At 50.5% G+C, this 19358-nt stretch overlaps 7 protein-coding genes across 7 annotated transcripts; 2 read left to right on the top strand and 5 right to left on the bottom strand.

Annotated features, from left to right (window-relative positions):
* Positions 1-24: 24 nt before the first annotated feature.
* VTN77DRAFT_3070 (uncharacterized protein) lies at positions 25-1551 on the top strand (the record flags this gene model as incomplete). Its single annotated transcript, XM_069418980.1, has 1 exon — positions 25-1551. The coding sequence occupies one exon, from the start codon at positions 25-27 to the stop codon at positions 1549-1551; it is 1527 nt and encodes a 508-aa protein (XP_069278870.1).
* A 2427-nt stretch (positions 1552-3978) lies between these two features.
* VTN77DRAFT_3069 (uncharacterized protein) lies at positions 3979-5274 on the top strand (the record flags this gene model as incomplete). Its single annotated transcript, XM_069418978.1, has 1 exon — positions 3979-5274. The coding sequence occupies one exon, from the start codon at positions 3979-3981 to the stop codon at positions 5272-5274; it is 1296 nt and encodes a 431-aa protein (XP_069278869.1).
* A 669-nt stretch (positions 5275-5943) lies between these two features.
* Positions 5944-7293, bottom strand: VTN77DRAFT_3068 (uncharacterized protein; the record flags this gene model as incomplete). The annotated part of the gene is made up of 1 exon (XM_069418977.1): positions 5944-7293. The coding sequence occupies one exon, from the start codon at positions 7291-7293 to the stop codon at positions 5944-5946; it is 1350 nt and encodes a 449-aa protein (XP_069278868.1).
* A 481-nt stretch (positions 7294-7774) lies between these two features.
* Positions 7775-10886, bottom strand: VTN77DRAFT_3067 (uncharacterized protein; the record flags this gene model as incomplete). The annotated part of the gene is made up of 2 exons (XM_069418976.1): positions 7775-10658; positions 10738-10886. 2 exons carry the CDS (start codon positions 10884-10886, stop codon positions 7775-7777), a joined length of 3033 nt encoding a protein of 1010 aa, XP_069278867.1.
* A 618-nt stretch (positions 10887-11504) lies between these two features.
* VTN77DRAFT_3066 (uncharacterized protein) lies at positions 11505-12260 on the bottom strand (the record flags this gene model as incomplete). Its single annotated transcript, XM_069418975.1, has 1 exon — positions 11505-12260. The coding sequence occupies one exon, from the start codon at positions 12258-12260 to the stop codon at positions 11505-11507; it is 756 nt and encodes a 251-aa protein (XP_069278866.1).
* Positions 12261-12669: 409 nt separating this feature from the next.
* VTN77DRAFT_3065 (uncharacterized protein) lies at positions 12670-13782 on the bottom strand (the record flags this gene model as incomplete). The annotated part of the gene is made up of 1 exon (XM_069418974.1): positions 12670-13782. One exon carries the CDS (start codon positions 13780-13782, stop codon positions 12670-12672), a length of 1113 nt encoding a protein of 370 aa, XP_069278865.1.
* Positions 13783-15850: 2068 nt separating this feature from the next.
* On the bottom strand, positions 15851-19109 carry VTN77DRAFT_3064 (uncharacterized protein; the record flags this gene model as incomplete). Its single annotated transcript, XM_069418973.1, has 8 exons — positions 15851-16009; positions 16062-17869; positions 17920-17965; positions 18018-18102; positions 18161-18199; positions 18298-18424; positions 18474-19020; positions 19071-19109. The coding sequence occupies 8 exons, from the start codon at positions 19107-19109 to the stop codon at positions 15851-15853; spliced, it is 2850 nt and encodes a 949-aa protein (XP_069278864.1).
* Positions 19110-19358: the final 249 nt, after the last annotated feature.

Genomic DNA, 19358 nt, shown 5'->3' with positions numbered 1-19358 from the left:
TATCATCTCCTGCGACTTCCCGTCATGCTCTTCTTCAATATCATTCCCATCGTTGCGCTGTGCACTCCGCTTTTCGTCCTCGCGGATGAGAGCCAGATCCCCCTCCATCCAGAGTCATCGTCTCCGCGCCAGAACGACTCACGCGTTGCCATCGTCGGTGCCGGCATCGCGGGCGCATCCGCCGCGTTCCGTCTCCGCGAGCTCACCCGCTCATTCCCCTCCGTATCCATCACCATCTACGAGCGCGAGTCCACTGTCGGCGGTCGCGTCAAATCCATATTCCCACCAGAGAGTGATCATGTCGTCGAAGCTGGAGCGACTCATTTCTTCACCGATGACTGGTGTATCATGACTGCTATGAACGATGTTGGACTGAAGGAAAACTACTCGAATCCTTTCGCGCTGCCGAGGTCTGTGGGCGTGTGGGATGGCGAAGAGCTGAGAACGGCAGCCAAGTGCGACGTGGAATCTCCGTCGTGGTGGGATCTTGCCCGCTCGGTTTGGAAATATGGTCTCTCGCCTCGGAGATTCCGTCAGGCGGTGCTGGCGAATCTCGACAAGTGGAAGCTATTCGCCAGCTTGCGTCTGGTCGACAGCGTTGGGAAGGAATTGGAGGCCGTCGGTTTCGATGGTGTCATTCTGGACTCGGCCGAAACTTATCTTGGGAACCTCAGTATTTCGCCGCTCTTCCAGTCTGACTTCGTCCAGCCATGTACGCGAGCTCGGTTCTCACAGAATTTGGCCGATGTACGGGGATTCACCTCTTTGACGGCAGCTGGGACGTCCAAGGCAGCTGCTGTCGATGGAGGCAACGCTCGCGTGATTGAGCGCATGATCGAGCTATCACACGCAGACGTACACCTGAATTCCCGAGTGACCAACATTAGGCCCGGCCAGCATCGACGCTACAGGCTTTCCGTCGCTCGAGATCACTCTCCGTATCCACAACATGCGGAATTCGACGCGGTGATTCTTGCGGCGCCGCTCCAGAGCAGCAAGATATATCTTGGCGATCTTGGCTTACACTCGATTGTTGCACGACTACCTCCCTACGTCGAAACTCACGTCACCCTGTTCTTGACTCCAGCAGAGCTTTCCCCGAAATTCTTCGACCCCCGCTTAAACACCAGCGTCCCAGACGATGTCCTTACTACATCCGCCCCCTCACACGACCCCGACCTCCTCAGCCTCAGCAAATTCCCCATCTGCTATCGGAGGGGTTGTTTGCCAGGGGATGAGTGCGACGAGTGCGACTATGAAAACGTTTACCAGGTTCTCTCCCGTCATCGCATGGACGACGGCGATCTCGTCCGGATGATCGGTCAGCAGTTCCACGAGGGTTCCCAACTCCGCGACTACAATATCAGCTGGGTGCATCGTCAGGCCTGGCCATATGCTTTTCCACGGTATCAAGAGAACCACACCTTGCTCGATCAAATCGAAATCGCGCCGAAACTGTTCTATCTCAGTGGGGCTGAAGAAGTGGTTAGTTCGATGGAGACGAGCTGTCGGATGGGACAGAATGCTGCGAAGCTATACTGGCAGGAATAGTTCCTCGTCTTAGGTTTCTGTACGTAGAAGCATGCCTGTGGATCGGTTCCGGGTTCTTTTAGGCATCCCGGGACCGATCACAGTATCCACCCATTCACTACTCCTCCATTTGTTGGACCGAAGCCTGCCTTTCTGATAAAGTAGAAAATAAAACAGCCTCGCCATAAGAGCAAAGTCTGCCACTGTCATTCTCCAGGTCGCAATGACCTAGTTAAAGTAAAGAAGGGGGGAAGAGAACATTAATATTCATACTCATGGTATGGTAAACTACCTAGGTAGAGTAACTAAGGAAACTAAGGATGCCAAGCTTGGTCTGTCTGTGTGTCAAGTGGGACAGTCAACCGCCGGCCCGGGAAGCACGTGGCTGCCACGTGCTAACTTCCATATATGGTTTAGCGCCGTTTTAAACTCGATCTATATCCACTATCCACACTACCTACATGTACTCCGTACGGTACCTAGCTTTTCTTTTGTTCTCCAGCTTTCGGTCTTAGCTAGGCATATAGTTCAGTAGCTTCCAAAAAATAGATATATTGTCGGTAGAGAGAGCCGTGACATTTATTTTGCAAGGAGGGAACAATCTTATTTTAATGCTAATGACTTGCGCATGAAGACTTTTTTTTTCTAAAAGCAAGCTTTCTTTTATCCTTATCTTTTTCTTTTTTCCCCTCCAACCAAGCTGGATGGGATTCAAGATAGACAATACAACTTCGTTACTTTATGGAAGAAAGATGGATCTGTTAGTTTTCGTGTTATAGCTTAAGAAATTACGTCTCTAATCTAATTTAACCACTGGACTAGATATCTATCTGTCTGTCTAAACTATTATCTGTAATTTGATATTGTGGTGAACGTAGTCAGTATTTCTATTGGCATGATACTAACCTTTGTCATAGCAAGATAAGATTGTCCGCCACATTACAATGGAATTAACGTCACTGACAGGAGGCTCCTCTATCTTGGGCAACTTTTTGTGACTAAAGATGACATTGGTTTCATTACTCCTTTAGTAATAAGAAGAGGATTGTCAACCGAAACGATATAAAGATGAGCTATTTTTGACTAAGAATGAGAGCTCCTAGCCCAACTTCGACTAGGAAGACACAGTTTGAGAATATTAGAATCAAGAAGGGGTTGATATGATTCCATCCCATCTGTTGTCTTGGATGCTTTGTTCCTGAAACTCCTAGAAGCTAGCTGAGGTGTGTGAGATGATTCAGTACAAGATCTGAACCACTTTATTCGGATCTGCACCGAGTCAGTCTGACGAGCTTGGTCTGTGCTGATCACCTCGTCCATCCAGACTAATGCAGTCTATGGATGTTGTGTACTCCATCCTGGCCACTCTGCTTTCAGCTCATGTGATGTGCATGCCTGGTGGGCCTAGTGTAATCCAGCTTTCTGGTCAGGTGTTGAGAATAACCTTGCAGGGACATTGAACAACGGACCAATGCAGCTGGGAGAGATTGACACTTTGAATTATCATTTACAAGTTCTCATGTTATCGTTCTAGACAACGATCTACACAGATTGCCGGCAATATGATGTTGGATCGCAAGTCTAAAAGGAACTTCTTTGTTCATATGAGGCGGTAGACTCCAAGTGCCAGCGGGCGTAGGGTACTTGCTGAAAATGAGGCACTCACGTGGTCTGGATTCAGTCGACCTGTATTGTAGATGATGGATGTCAGTGCATGTACTGTGTTAATGTCCAGTAAACGGGTTAAGCGCAAATTGAATCCTTCATCACTGCAGACTTGTGCAGACAGACCGATATCTCACCTTCCGACTTTGGTAAATCTGTTGTTCGATCTGACGTACCTGGTATGTGGGTAGGTAGTGTATGTAGCTAGTCGTAGCTTCTCCACATGGGAGCGAGCTAAAACGGGGTGATATCACGTGGATGACTCAATCCTTTGATCCTTTTCGTGGGGATCGATCGGAGACTGCGGAGTATGCTACAGGTACGGAGTACTCTGTAGACAGCGCTGACTTTTTTTTTTAGATTGATGGCAGGATCAGGATCAAATTGTGAACTTAACAGAACTTGCTTCAGATGAAGTAGATGTCTCCTGGGTTATTGTCCCCGTTCGTATGTTTCAAGAGACTGCAGGCACTGGCTTATCAAATCGAAAGATAAGAAAGGGCTGATTCAGCCTGGTTGGTGGGTCACTGCTGACTAATACAGTTTATTTTTACACCCAGATCTTGCGGAGTAAGCTAGTCCACTACCCTTTGTTACACTTGGACGAGCTGATGAGATAGATCGATCCTTATCAATGAACGAACAAGAGATCTGCTGTTCACGTCGTCTCTCTTGGTGAATCAGTTGATCAATTGGTTGATCGACCGATCAATTTGCCTGCCTGCCGTCTACCTCAGCTGTTATTCAGCTCAATCGGGTGTCTATTCTGATTATTAGACAACAATGTGGCCATGTCGAAGAGGACGTTGGCTACTAGCTTTGATCTCCGCCGCATTCCAATGGTCTCCCGCCGTCGCAGCGGGCGCCCAATATTGTCATGACAAGCCGCAGTTCTGCATGGCTGTCGCGACCAAGACGAACACCACGACTCACAGCCGGGATATCTTTGTCAGTCTGCAGGCCCAGCCTTCTGCAAATGGCGGCTGGACCGCCGTGGGAATCGGCCAGGGCATGGCCGGCGCGCTCATGTTTCTGGTCTATTCCGACCCCAGCCGGGAATCAGTTACGGCCAGCATCCGCACCGCCAGCGGACATGTCATGCCCACGGTCCCTACCGCCAACACGACCGAAGTGGGCGTGCTCCATGCCGAAGTGACCGAGTCAAAGGACTACTACGCGCAATTCGTCTGCTACTCGTGTGATCAGTGGTGGCCGCAAAAGATCGACGTGGCATCGCCCTCGCAGCCGTGGATCTACGCCAGCAACACGGAGCAGATCTTTTACACGGTGGAGAGCGACGCCAATCTGATGATCCATGACTCGCACGGCGCTCTGACGGTCGATATGCCGTCTACTCTGATTGCAGACGAGCAGGATCCGATCCCGTCGATTCAGCCTGGAATGCAGTCCTTTGGCGTGTCGCTGGTGAAAGCATCCTCTGCAAAGGACAACCACAACGAGGCAAATGCCTGGCCATCAGCCGTCCAGCTCCACGGGATTATTATGACGATCAGTTTCATGGGTCTCTTCGGAGCAGGCGGTGTGCTCATCCGACTGCCCCTGATGCAGAGTTTCAAATATCATTGGATCGTGCAGCTGACTGCGTCGATTCTGGCCGTCGGCAGCGCGCTGTACATGCTGCTGCGATCGAAACATCTCGGTCCGCACAAGATCATCGGTCTGGTCGTGGTCTCGGCGGTGCTCGTGCAGGGCGCGTTAGGGTACAAGCATCACGCTGTGTTTGTCAAGCTACGTCGCCAGTCACTTTACACGACGCTGCACCGGTGGCTGGGCCGCGCCGTTTTGAGTCTAGGCATCTTCAACGTCGGCACGGGCCTGTACTACCGGGGGTGGTCGAGGCTGGCCCTGATCGCGTGGTTGATCGTCGCGGCGGCGGAAGTGGCAGGCTACAGCTATATAATATATCTGCATCAACGCCGGAAGAGACGGCAGCAACAGGGTGAACCGATCAGAGATGTCCCGAAAGAGGACGACGAGGAGATTTTTGACGTTGACGATGATATTGATATTGAGGGGGTGCCGCTGATGGAACGGGCGGAACATGAAGAAACGAAATAGGATGACCTAGTTGACTTGATGACTTGATGAACAGATTTTTTTTTCGTCATATCATATCATATGAATTTATATAAATTCAGCAGTTTTCAATCTCTGACAGCGTGGTGTTTTGATGCATGATTCTTTCTAAGTTAAGAAGTATTCTAGCTTATATTGGCACTAGAAAAGAAGTCCTGATGGCAGGCATTCTTGATACTGAAACAATCGTGTGATTGATGCTGAGACATGGAAATACCTAGCTTGGTTTCCAGCTATTTCTACCTGATATTATTATATGACTGGGAACGGCAAGAATCCCTACTTTCTTTACTTTTTTTTTTCTGGCGTCGTCCAAGTCCTCTGGGAGGTTATTTAATTTTATTCTGTTGGGAGGATAAGTTTCATTCAACTACCTACCTACTACATGAAGTTAGTTTAGTCAGTTATCAATTATTAAATAACCCTTCTCTTTGCCTGATACTATTGTCCTAGGCCTAGAAGGCCTCTCTGAACTCAAAGTTGTCCATTGTATTGTAGTCTTTATGGAACTTATCTTTGTCATCACTCTACATATATGTCTATCCAACACAAGACAAACACCTCAACCAACCAGCTCCAATCGCATCTCATACCCCATAGCAGATATGTACATCCATACAGTACATATCTTGACATGATAAATCATCCTGCTCACTCCCACACAACCGTCGTCGCAATCCACACCGGCCCTGCCCTCTTCGTGCCCCTAGTCTTATCCCACCCAACATCCGCCAGAGTCAGTGAGTGCACCAGCTTCCTCATCGCGGCCATACTATCGTCACCGATCCAGAATTCCTGGCCTCGACCCCATTGCCCGTCGCTGAGGGGGAGGGTTTCGATTATGCCGTAGGCGTAGACCCCATCGCCTACCCAATCGTCATTACCATCGTCATGACTAACGCTAGAACTAGCAACTAGATACCCGTCGAGATTCAGGTCGTGGTTTTTGTTCCTGCAGAAACAGAAACACACCCGCTTCATGAACTCCGCGATGGTGGGCGAAGTAGACACTTTGTAGACGGAGAAGCGGAATGATGGTGGCGATGGTCGTGACGGATGCTGCTGCTGATGATGGTGGTCATGGTGGTGATGATTGAAAGGCGCATATTCAGGCTCGATCAGGTGGATGGTTGTGTGGTGTTCGGGAAAGATGTAACCGAATCCGAATCCCACCCCTATTCCTGTTGCCATTTCTGGTTTTGTTCCGGATGACGATGGTGATGACGATGGTGAAGATGATGATGGAATCACGAGTGGTATCTCCCTCGTCCCAGGGATGATAGATCCGATAGGTAGTGGTAGTGGCACTTCTGTTGGTGCAGTAGGGCTGTTGTTCCTCTCCCTTGTAGGGATCTGCTGTGATGATGCTGGTGATGACGGTGGTGATGGCAGTTCCTGCTGGGATTGATATGACGGGCAGCAGCAACAACCCTGCTGAGTAGGAGAATTATGGATAGAGGAGAAGGAAGAGGGCTGTATAATAGGATAGCACATAGGATAATAATGAGAATAGGGAGGAGGGTCAGGACAGGTATGAGAATGAGAACAAGAATGAGAATGAGAATGAAACGGTATAGTGTTGGTGTTGGCGTTAGCCTCATTCTGAGACATGTAGGAATAACAGTAATAACGATGATAATGGTTCATGCCCATGTTCGTCGTCGAACGATCTGGTATACCCCCTCTATCACAGCCTGTATCAGCTGTACTCGTCGTTCTCGTCGTTACCGGTGGTGGTCCTGCTTGTTGTTGCTGCTGCGGAGACACAGGCATATACGGAGGCGGAGGATCAACAGGACAGTAAGGAGGAGGAGTATGACAACCACACTGATGGCTCCTGCTACTACCATTGCCATTGCCTATGATCCCGGCGGCCCTGGCACCATGCCCATGCCCCTGTCCCAGTCCCTGCTCCAGCTCCAGAGCCAGTTTCGGCGGGAGGCCATCCAGCGGAGGGAGTCCGTTGGTGGTTACGTATTTGTATTTGATGCCGCGGGGCATGCTTATTAAATAATTAGTATTATTAGAAGAAGCGGGAGATGGGATGGGTTCTTTAACGAGGGGCTCAAGGACTCCAAGATAGGATTTTCTTGGTCAGGACTTGTTTGTAGAGGGGTTGATAAGAACAGAGAGAAAGGAGCAGAATGAGGTGTTGTTTTTATGGAGTATATCTATCCTTTTATATGAGGATGAGGACGAGATGACTTTGACTATGACTATGACTCTATAGTTACTACCAACCTGATGTTCTGCTGCTGCTGTCATGGTATGACTAACGAGCGGCAGCTTCACTGAGTTAGGGTTAAGAGTCACAGTCGTAGCCATAGCCATATGCTCTCCAGAATCATGCAGAGGTTGGGGATATTGGTGTTGGTGAAAAACATAAATGTCAACCGATTCATAATCATCCATTGCGGCTACCGTCATATGAGTCTATAGTACAGAGAAAGTAGAGTAAATCAGTGAGTCAAAAGTGAACTGTTTAACCCCCCGCCACCACAGCCAGTCCTTCATAGATCTTCCGCTTCACGGCCAGGAAGCTCCCCTCGCCTTTGCCCGCCGTCATCATCGACGACTGTGCCGCGGCCTCGACCTCGATCGCGCCCGTGCTCGACTTCCGCACCGCCACCAGCCCGTCAATCAACAGCGTTCCTTCACCTCGGAACTCGGCCGTGTGGCCAGCTGCCTGCATCAGCTTGCGTAGATCGGCCAGCCGCAGATCGCCCACGTGCAGTGGCCGGGTCATGGACCGCGTGCCAGCAGCGATGTTGGCGGGCAGCACGTCCAGCACGGGGAACGTCTCGACCTTGGATTCTGACGGCTTCAACGCGTTGTCGACAGGCGTGGAAACCGTGCCCGTCTCTTCCTTCAGCAGCTTCTGCTTCTTGTTTGCCGACTCAGGGGATTCGTTGCTCGACGTAGGGACCTCTGGAGGCTTCAATTGCGCCGTCAGAGCAACAACCCCCAAGCTCCGGACGTGCTGCCACTTCAGACGCCGGACGAGGTTGTTGCTCAGCTTGACTACCCAGGCATTGGTATCCACGCTGGCATCAACCGACTCCCCATTAACCGGGGTGAAGATGTCGACTGCAGCCGATTGATCAACGCCATCCTTGCCTGCCAGCAGATTCCGACATTCAGCAGCAAGACTCGTAGTCTCTTCTTTCATGCCGCCAATGAGGATCAGCTTCCGTGGCTGGATCAGGGGGATCAGCATCTCCAAACTACGCTTGTCGTGCAACCCCATGAAATCCACAAAGGCAATGCGTGCATTGACAGTAATCGTGTATCTGTTGTACACCGCTTTCGCTGGCCCTTCGAATGTCTGTTCCTCCGCTTCATCCTCAGATGCAGCCTCTTCGCCGTCCACAGCCATGTCGTCTGGTAAGCTGAGATCGTCTTCCATACTGGCTGCTTTCTGACCGTCTCGAGACAGCGCCTGGCGCTTGGCACTCCCCGACAGCCGTCTGCCACTTGGACCCGTCTCGTCCCATCGGCGTTTCTGTCCAAGCTTCGTCTCGCCAGCCTTCCGCTGCCGCTGCATCTCCGCCTCTTCGCGCTCCTCAGCTCGTAAGTATTCCTCAGGCCGGATGAACTCTCCGTATTCGTCTCCCCGCTTTCTGGGGACAACATACGGAAACATCCGTTCGCGTCCCTTTTTGCCCCGGACGTCGTAATCGTAGACGCCCTTTCGCCGCAGAAGGATATTGACGCCGAGGTCCTCATCTCTCAAGCCGAGTTTGTTCCTATTGGAGTGGGCCAGAGAGGTCGAAAAGTTGAGAACTCGGCCTTGTTGCTCCGACTCGGAATCCTCTGATGATGTCGAGCTCGCTCCGTCGTCAAGCGCATCGGCAGCAGTGTCAAGGGTGGCATCGCCTCTGCCCTGAGCCGTGTTCTGAAGCTGCCTCTGCGTGGCGAGATACTGTTGGTACAGCAACTGCTCGTTTGCATCGAGCGGTGCCCGTTGCACATCCGTCACTGGAAGTTCCCTCCCCCCAGAGTGAACTTGCTCGAGCAGCTCTCCATCAGAAGCTTTTTCCATCGCCACACCGTCCTTGCGCTCTTCATACCACTGCCATATCAAACGACCCAGAGTCATCTTCTCGGGTTCTTTGGGATCGTCAGGATGCCGGTAAGGAAACGACTCGGTCAGAATGATCAGGTTCTGTGAGCCCTCAGCTATGTAGCGGAGCGTCTCTTTCGAATACCCCCAATCGAGGGACGAATCGGAGGCGAGAATGACCTTTGGTGCGCCATCTGTAAGAATCTTCTCCAGTTTCTTCCTGCGTTCGACGATCTTCAGATGCTTCAAGGTAAAGGGTCCAGCTCTTGTCTTTTTATCTTGCTGGCTGGCACCATTCTTTGCCTGACTGTCGGTCCTCGTTTGTGTTCGGCCAGCCGCATCACCACCCTCTGCGGCTTCGAATTCGCGTACAATGCTCTCGTCCATCCACTCCAGCATGCTCCTTGCCAGCCGCATCGTGCTGTGCGCCTTCTTTCCTGCCAGATAAAGCTCGGCCCCTTTAAGAGCATTGTCGCCATCCGTAGACTCCACCGCATCACGCCAGGCGTGTTCGAGCGTGTAGGCAAGTTCCAGGACGCGAGCACTCGTGTCTGTGGGGATCAGCACGGTGCCTCCTTTGGCAACGCTACTCCGGATCATATCCAGCAGCAGCGCATCTCTCTTCTGCCGCCCACCGGGAGGCGCGAATTTGTCTCCGCCCCTGCTACTACAGATCAACGCGGTCGGCTTGCGTAGCTGCTCAATGACCTCTGTCCCACTGGCACCGGAGCCTCCGAACCACGCCGCACCTGCCACCACGTTCTCTCTCGCCTGATTCCAATCCACCGCGTAGACAATCGACTCCATTCCATGTTGAATATGCCATATCGTTCCTCCGACGGTATGTCCGGCACTGTAGGCGGTCAACGTGAGCCCGTCAAGGGGTGGCGAAAACGGCGAGGGAAGCGGCTGATGGGGCTGCGAGTATTTCAACGGATGGATGAGGGAGAAGTATCGCGCTATCTCCTCTGGAGTCGGAGGCTGCAGCAAAATGCCGCCCGCTGTGCCGTGCTCATTGTTGCTGCTCCCTTCGTTCCCCGCCGCCACCGATGATGCCGCAGCCGACGCGGCCGACGTCGACGCACCGGGTTCCGCGATGGCCGCTTTGGGCAGAAATGTCGCGGCGAGCGGCGCAGAAGCGTACATATCCTGGAGGAGCGTTCGTCCAAGCGAGATCACCGGGCTTGTCGCGTAGACAGGGATCTGGGTGAAGAGAGGGAACGCCTTGCAGCAATGGGCAAAAGCGCCGATATGCGCCGGTGTCGCGTGCGTCAGCAGGATGAGCGACAGAGTAGGAACATGCCTGAAATTCCAATTCTCGTTAGACAAGAAGCAAGACAAGAAGAGTTGAGTTCAGAGGTGAGCGGGTGTGTGTAGCTTACTTTTCCAACTCCGCCAACTGCAACGTATCAAACGTCTCATCCCAGCCGACATCGACGAGAATCTTGATTCCACCGTCCAGTTCCAGGATCGATTGCGAGGCCTTCGAGGACGAGGACTGAGCCCCGAGAAGAGGCGTGAAGGTGAACATCTTGAAGACCTCCGTACGACTGATCCGCTATCCGATCTCGTTACGATCTCAGCCTGCGAGCAAGCAATCGAGTCGAGAAGGACTTCACACCCGATTGTGTAAATCGAATATCACCTTGTCATATTTCTATTCTTCGCAATCGGCTTCTTTTCTCGGCACAAGCAGGAGACACGAGCACGAGAGCGATGTTCTAGATTCATTCACATGAAACTCCCTTTGCTCGGGGAGTTGGAGCTCATCTCATCACCATGTTTGCAGTGTTTGCACTGTTTGCATCGCCCACACTTGGTAACGCATACTTTCCATATTGAGCAAAGATTACAGTCAACATATCCACATGGGCGATATCACGATGATTATTTGTGCAGATTACGAAAATAAAGAAGAATCCAGGGCTTGCTGATGTTCTATGGAGACTGCATTACTTGTTCCAATACACTGTGCTAAATAAATATAGGTTGTGAAAAGGGAACCTACATAACCTAAAATCCCAACTGATTGATGACAATGATTAACCCAAAAACACGACGAATTGTACGGCACATGTACATACGTTCTCTCAAAGCCTGTACATCTTTTTTTCTTTTTTACCAGAAGATTACTTCCAATAGAAGCTGGTCACTTCCTGCGTTGACAATCACATATCGTCGATGATTTCAATTTGATAGTCCTTCTCCCAACATTTGAACTTACTTTTCTCGATCTTGCTGCTCGCGTCGGGTTCCTTCTCGCTGGCGTTACTAATGTGTCCTGGCGGGAGCCTTGTGCCCGTGCTGCTGTACTTGTCTTCTTTCTCTGTGTTTGTGTTTGTGTTTCTTGATCGGACTTTTGACTCGGTGATGGCGATGTTGCAGAAGCAGCTGGTGCCGTTGCTCTCGCTGCTGGCGACATGTTATCCCTCCTCATCGGTCTGTCGAAAGATGGATAACTCTTCAGCTGCCCCAGTTCCTCCATCCTGATCACAGCCTGTTCGATCCGTTCCCCGGCCCAGGTCTTCATCCGCCGAAACGAGGGTCGATGGGGAAAGTGCCTCTTCAGGCTATGCTTTCCTACCCTGCCGTCATGGTAAGTTGGTCTGGGCTTGGGTTTGTTAGCTTCTCCTCGTGATGGTTCATTTTCTTCTCCTTCTTCCTTCCTGTGCCCCTTCTGCGGCGGTTCATTTTCTTTGTTCTTTCTGTCCTCGCCCTCGTCGTCTGCCCTATTACTATTCTCTTTCTCGCTTCCTGAGTCAAGACTGCTACTCGGTACCTTGAACGTTCCTTTTTGATTCGTTTCTCCTTGATTCTCTGCTGACTCCGACGATGATTCCGACGATGATTCCGATGTCTCTTGCCTGAGTCGCCGTCTCCATTGGTTCAGCCTCGAGTCACCCATTAGGTAGTCTGTGGATAGTCAGCGTCTGATTATTAACGATTCAGTTCCAGGATTGTGGCTGCACTCACTTAACGAGTTCTGATAATAATGGCTCAGCCAACTCATAGGTCCTTGGACGACTGGTCGAGATGCCGCCGATCCTCTGCCTGTCAGTGGTTGCGGATCATTCCGTGAAATGCCAGAGAGTGGGTCTAATTCTGTATGTCAATTAACATCCCTAAAAAGAAAGATCGTGTATGGATATGCATATGCATGGAGTATGTTCTAGCGGAAAATATGCATGCAAGGGGGGCACCACAAGCTGATCATCACAATACATGGAGATTGTAGCAAATCCTATAATGTACATCTCAAGCTGATTACTGGTAGTATTTCTCTCAAATTACATCATCATGCTGTTTGCTTGACCTCATTTGATGACTCCAAACGAATACAGAAACAGACAGAGGAACATGGCCACAAAGATCAAGATCACTCCGAACCAAAGATATCTGCACTCACCAATTGGCGACATCTGACCGTATACTTCGGCCGCTGCTCGTTCTTCGAGCTCGCGCTGGCGTTCGCTTTCCGGGTCGAAATTGAGCCCCACACTCGGTCGTCGTCGTTGTGCGGCCTCCTTCGATGGAGGCCGCTCGTCACTGGAGCTGTCATCGCGGACGCCGATCTCTTCTCCAGTCCTCCCAGTCAGGTTGGCAATGGTGTTGCGGAGAGCATCCAGGCTTTCTTGGATCCCGTCATAGGTACACACGTTGGGTCGCGCCCCTGGAGAGCGGTGTGTGAAACCGGCGTGGTAGCATCTCCCATCTGTTTCCGGTACACATGCAGTTTCCTGTGGCACACTGCTTCCGCGAACAAAGGCTCTCTTGGGCGGACTTGGCTGCGAAAGAATAGGGACAGAAGGCGGCTCCATACTACGTGGACGGCCCTGCGTAACCTGCGCCTGCGTCAAGGAAGGCGAATTTCGTCGCCGCTCATAGTCCCAGCGCTCCAAGGGACTGAATGGAGGTGGTGGAACAGTCAATAGTTGACGTTCCCGTTGGGATCGCGAGCGCTCCTCCGTCCACATGACTCTGCGCTGGCTCGTGTTGTCTTCCTCTATCGACTCGCGATAAGGTGACCCAAGTCCTTCAGATCCCAGCGGTGAGATGAAAGGGTCTTCGACGTCTTGGACGCGATATTTCTGGGTAGTTTCTGGTGAAGATACAGAACGAGAATTGTCGCGATAAGATGGAGATAGGGAATAGCTAAGACTGAATTTTGCGTTGTCTTTGGGAGAGACATGTCTGGAAGCTGAAGCAGCAGGAGGCAAGTTGGCCTGACCCTGGTGTTCTGCAAAATAGCTAGGCCTGAGTAGTTCGGTGTCTCCAGAAGCGGCACACGTAGAAGCAGATGTGCCTGAGCCGCGGTTTGCAAAGTCCTTGCAATCGACGGCCGCTGACCCCACGAGACGAGGGTTGTTGGGTTTGCGGCCAGTTTTGAGGCGCTTTGATGGTCGGTCTGATGAGTTCTCGTCTGCCATTGCTGTCTCGAGAGGTACTGCTATCGTCAGCAAGCGCCTCACTTGTATCCTCTGTTCAACTCACCGTCTCTAATTCAAGTAAGGAAAGTAGCCTGTAGCAATATAACCCGTGGAGACCGGAATGGCACGATGGAAATTGATCTCAACACGTAGGCACTGGCCTCTTCCGACCAGAGCAGAAAAGGATGGAGAGTTCTCTCTGCACATAATCACCCCAGGATACGGATACTCTGCAAGCAGCTTCTTCAGACAACACAAACAGGCAGGAGAGGAGATATCTTTTTGAGAGAGAGACGCAACACCGCTCCCGGACAAGCACAACAAAGAACTTTGCACGAGGATGGCTATTTTGAGATCTTCTGTTCGGTTTCTTTCTTTGTTCTGGAACTTCCTTTTCGCCGAATCGATGTTTCGGTACCGCATATGATATGCGCTGACAAAATTGGAGCTGTTATACAATACCTACCTAAACACTGATCACAAGTCAGCCACGGTTTGAAACAATAGAAGTCTCAATAGACTATTGACACACATGAATACTTACTCACTGCACAAACCTCTCTTCAACTATGTCTTTCCGACTTCACAATCTTTCCTGCTAATAGCCGGCAAAGAAGATAGATAAGCTGAGAAGGGGGTAGAGCTGAAGTCAGGGCAGCAGAGCTACCTGCCTGGCAGCAGCTAGCTGTTCTACAGTAGACACAAGTTCAGCTACCCACCTGAGTGATATCCCTGCATGACATCAGGAAGGTCATTGCGTATGTACATACAGTACATAGTCAGCTTTCTTTATTCGACTCATTCTCCACCAGACTCTACTGCAACTGTACTGACCAAAATTAGTGACAGATCAGACACCAATTTTCTTTGATAAACTTTGCTTAGAAAATTCTCTGCCACTTTCTTTGAGCGAAGGAATGAGTTTCAGCCTGTACATGGAACATGCTGGATAGTTCAACAAGGGTTTGGTGGATGGGGAGGATGGTGGTGGAACCAGAACAGATAAAGTACCAAGGACATGTCCTCAGGGCATTGGTGACGTGTGTTGCATTCCTAAGGAGATCATTCATGGCTCAGTAATTGGCGGAGCATGACAATAATCGTGCTCATGAACATGATGGATAGATGATTCAAGGGAAAGACACACTATGTTAAAGTCCTAGACACATGCCAACTGAAAGCACGCTGTCTGTAGTTCCGGAATGCAGGGATCTATCTGCATACTCGCCAGAGTCGCCACTAGTAGGTGGCCAGCAGCTGCTCTGGGGTCAAAACAAAGAATGGAAAAATCTTGAAAGAAATCTACTTGACTCAGCAAAGTACCTAGATCAGAATAGAAAAGAAAGTTCACAAGAACCTCTTCCTTCCATAACTATTTTGAGAAAGTCTCGGACACTTCTAAAAAAAAAATGGGTTCCCAGCAAGGAACTGGAGACAAGAAATGAATAAAGGAGGTGGCAAGAGCGAAAACAGTACAGCATGTACAGTAAGTACACTTCTCAGCGCCACATACTTGAAGTAATCAAGGGGGAATACAACTTGCCAAAAAAAAAAGAATATAAACGAGGTGCTCAAAGATCCATCGTAGACTTACTGACTACTTGCCTCTACTCTCCCGTCCTAGGCATACTTTACATCAGGCAAGTACCTTTATAATGTCAGCTTCAAGAATAAACTCGCATGCCAAGGTATACGTACGCCAGCTAGTTAGAGACTTGGATAGTTACCTAAGTAGGTAATTGGTGTGCGTCTCGCCAGTACCGTACATGCATAGCTACTTGCTCATGGTCATGTGCTCTCCTGGTATAATAATGTGGGGAAGACTAGAGTGTAGTTGTAGACAAGAATATCCCAGTCAAGGTCCTAGAACCTTCGTTCTTCTCCTGCATATCAGAATCTAGTATCCGCAGTGGTGTAATTTCAGATTAGAGTACGATGACCGATGACTGCCTCCCATTATTCCGCAGCTAGACTGATAGAAATACATCATTTTATATCGATAATAACTCCACTCGTATATCCTCTTACATGGTCGAGCTCCTGCCATGACAAAGCTGCTGCATTTCGATCACTGCCAATACCTTGGTTCATCAAAGACATGATACCGATGGCCGCGGACTCCTTCGCCGCGGAACAAGGCCGGGAAACGCAAGCCTTCCGGAACCATTTCCTCAGGGACACGGATGTCATGCTCGGGTTCAGGCTCACCGATCACGAATTTTCCAACCTGTCAGATTGTTAATTAGTAAGTCCTCAGAAGAACGTGCGGCTGGACCTACCTGAAGTTCGGTATCCGTGATGGTGCTACGGGAAATTCTTGCGTAGCCCGTCCGTTTCAATCTCTTGTACAGAATGTATTCGCACCAACGATCCCAGTCAGAAGGATCAATGTCCTTCATCCCACTCAGCTCGCTCACATAGGTGTTGTAGTTACCCTCAAGTGGCTTCGTGACGAGATAGCTGAGCAAGATCAATGGACGAGGTGATTCACCCATCAACTTGGACAGGTACTCAGTCTGCAAGCGGCGATCTTCCGGGTCTTCCTCCTGACCGGAGTGGAAAACTACCACATCCACCATCTCGCCATACATGTCCAGGGTGGCATGGATCGCTGGTGCCAGCTCACCCACAGGGGAAGGCAAAAGGTGATGGGTAGAGTTCAAAATCGGAAATTTGGAAAGGAGAGCGGCACCCCATGTGTGCTTGTTAGGACCAGGACCGTAATCCACGTACATCCCCAGTTCTTCCGCGAGTAACATGGTCGAATCGCGATTACCCATAATTATACGCTGAGTGTCCGACTCCAAGAGCCCCAAAACGTCCAGCTCGGCCTCCTTGATAAGATTGAACATGCGGCGTTCAGAGGACCACATATCATTGTCCAGAGCGAAATGTATCGTCCAGATGCCCGCAGTGACAACTTTGTCCTCCTTGTGATAGGGAGTATAATCATTGGTAGGAAAGCGTAGATACGCGATAGCAACTGAAAGGAGCTGTAAAACTGCAAGGGTATAGATGTAATATGAGCGCTGTTTCCGACCATTGGGATTGATAAATTGTTTCTTGGCGGGAGCAGAATTCGTCACAGCGGCGGAGAAAACGCCAGCACCGATTGACAGCATCGAAACAGCCATCAACCAATCCGTGTGCTCTCTCACAAGAGGACCACCAGGAACGAACGCATAGGCAACGACCCAAACATGGAACAGAGCCAAGAAGACCCAAACGAAGAAGCCTAAGCCGAATGTCGGGGCAGGAGTATGGCGCACAGCAGATGAAATCAAGACGGGAGTGACAGCCATCAAGTAAAAGGCGAGAACGAGACCACCATAGAAACCAAACCAATGGCTGTAGCAGGTGAGCACTGCAGCACCCAGCGATCCGATTCCGAAGGCCGTCCAGGACCCAGCTAGACGCGGATAAAATAAGCCAAACACGAGACCAGCACCCATCACGAAGAGGGTCCAGGTGCCATGAGGTACCGCAATCGGACCTCGGATAGGGAAGCCTTCCCATACCCAGCTGATCATGGTACTTGAATCCGACAGGAGAGAATGCAAGCAGAAGAACAGTCCGCCCAGACCCACGCCAGCAAGGATCGCGGAACCCTTTTTGCCAGAGGAAGGGAAATAGTCCCCTCCAGTAACGGCAGGCCTTCTCGTCGATCGTAGGGTGGCCAGAATGGCCAGGAATAATCCTAATTTGTTCCATCCTCCATTTTCAGAATGCATGATCGGCCAGATCGGATTGTTTGATTTGCACGCGAATTTGGCCACACTTGAAGCGATCAACCCGATAGCGAAGGCACAGATACGAGACTCCAGCCGTGTAACTTGAGAACGTTCGCCGAAGAAGGTGGCGGACCACGCCAGACAGCCCATAGCGACTGCGAAACCAACAGTGAACAAGCGATATACCGGATCGTGGACCAGGTACGCCAGCAGACCGGTCAGCGACAGGAAATGAAAGACGTATGCATTCCGTGTCGCGAAGGATCGTACTGACGGAACCGCCAAGATCAACGGCGATGTTGTAGCCGCGATCATGATTTCGTATCCGGAAATGCCCATGTGCCAGAGAGGGAAGACTAAAAAAGAAATTAGACACGACCAATGCCGATCCAGGGAACGTACGTACACCATACGAGGAGAGGAAGGGCAGTAAAAATTGACCAGAAAACAAACTGAACTGCGTCAGCAAAGAGGATCATGTCTACTTTTCATTTCGAGCATTACCCCATTGTAAACGTCAGCTGCTGCGTCGATTGCTTCAGACCAAACGAAACCGTCGCCAAATGTCTTCCCCACTGGTTTGTCTTTCCTAAAGGAATTGTTATTCTCGATTTTTTTTCCTTTTTCATTGGCCCGAATATACATACTCCTTCTCAAGCACAGCGTCTGCCGTAGTTTTCAATTGCCTGTTCATCCCTGGTTAAAAAGCGTCTTCTTACATCCAAAGCGACCGAAAATCACTGTGCACTGTACATTTGTCTATTTTGGGAGCCACTGCACATACCCTCTGCTGACTCCTTTGACATCCCTCACAACCAGTTCGAAGGCTTCAAAGTCAAGTGCAGTGACTGCATCAAATCCGACATCGAAAAGGATGAGAGACCACTCGAAGAAAGCATACTTGGTGTAAGCTAGGACAGTTAGCCTCCAGCAAGAGCATTGATATCGTGGTCTACTCACCACCAGGAACCTTGTGCACTTTATGCTGGATGAAATAATAAATCAACGGCACCAAAGTGCCGAAGAAAAGACTAGCGAACACCTTTCGGTACTTGACCGCGCGACGGTTATTGGGGCTCAGCGCGAGGCATCCTAGCGTCCACGGTAGAGTGGCCACGAGGTAGGAGATCATGAAGATATCATGCCAGTCATGATCATCCGTTGAAGTCACATAGGTCCAACCTCCGCACGTCAAAGTTCTGAAAAGGCCCGTTCCCAAAACGATCTTCGGCAGCGTCGCGTTCGGTCGCGCGGTCAAAACATACCAGAGGAAAACCAGGGCAAATCGAGGACCAGAAGTAATCGCGATGAAGATCTGGAAAACCGATCGCTCAGGATACCGATCGCCAATCGTCGCAGAGACCGAAGGGAACCATTCATCCGGGTAGCCGTAGTACTCATTTTGCACGATTTTGTGGTAATGCAACCTGATGCCCACAATCAAAGCACCGATAAAGGCGAGGGCGGCGAAGAGGGTATGAGCATAGGACACCCATTTCCCATTAAACTTGGGACAATCAGCAAGTGTGCGTTCTCTTGGGAATTAAACTGACTTACAGCCACGACGGCATCCCCGTCCCTGAATTTGGGAGCCATGGGGGCGGGAGAAACGAAAGGAACCGCGATATGCAATCAAGCAATCGAATTAATTAATTAAAAAGGATCACCAAAAGAGCGTCGAGAACGAAAAGACACGCTGCCAAGCATGGACAGAAAGAGGCGCAACGAAGGCCCCTGAGTGTCCGTTGCGAATTAATTAAAAAGAAGGACAGCTGCGCTGCTTCCGCGGTGGACCGACTTGGAGGCGTTACAATCGCCCTAACCCGACTGGGACATCTACCTCGG

This window comes from Rasamsonia byssochlamydoides (genome assembly GCF_041956645.1).
Source record: "Rasamsonia byssochlamydoides strain NRRL 3658 unplaced genomic scaffold VTN77scaffold_21, whole genome shotgun sequence".
NCBI classification, from domain to species: domain Eukaryota; kingdom Fungi; phylum Ascomycota; class Eurotiomycetes; order Eurotiales; family Trichocomaceae; genus Rasamsonia; species Rasamsonia byssochlamydoides.
The sequence above is the reverse complement of the archived record's forward strand: the minus strand, read 5'-3'. Positions and strand labels throughout refer to the sequence as shown.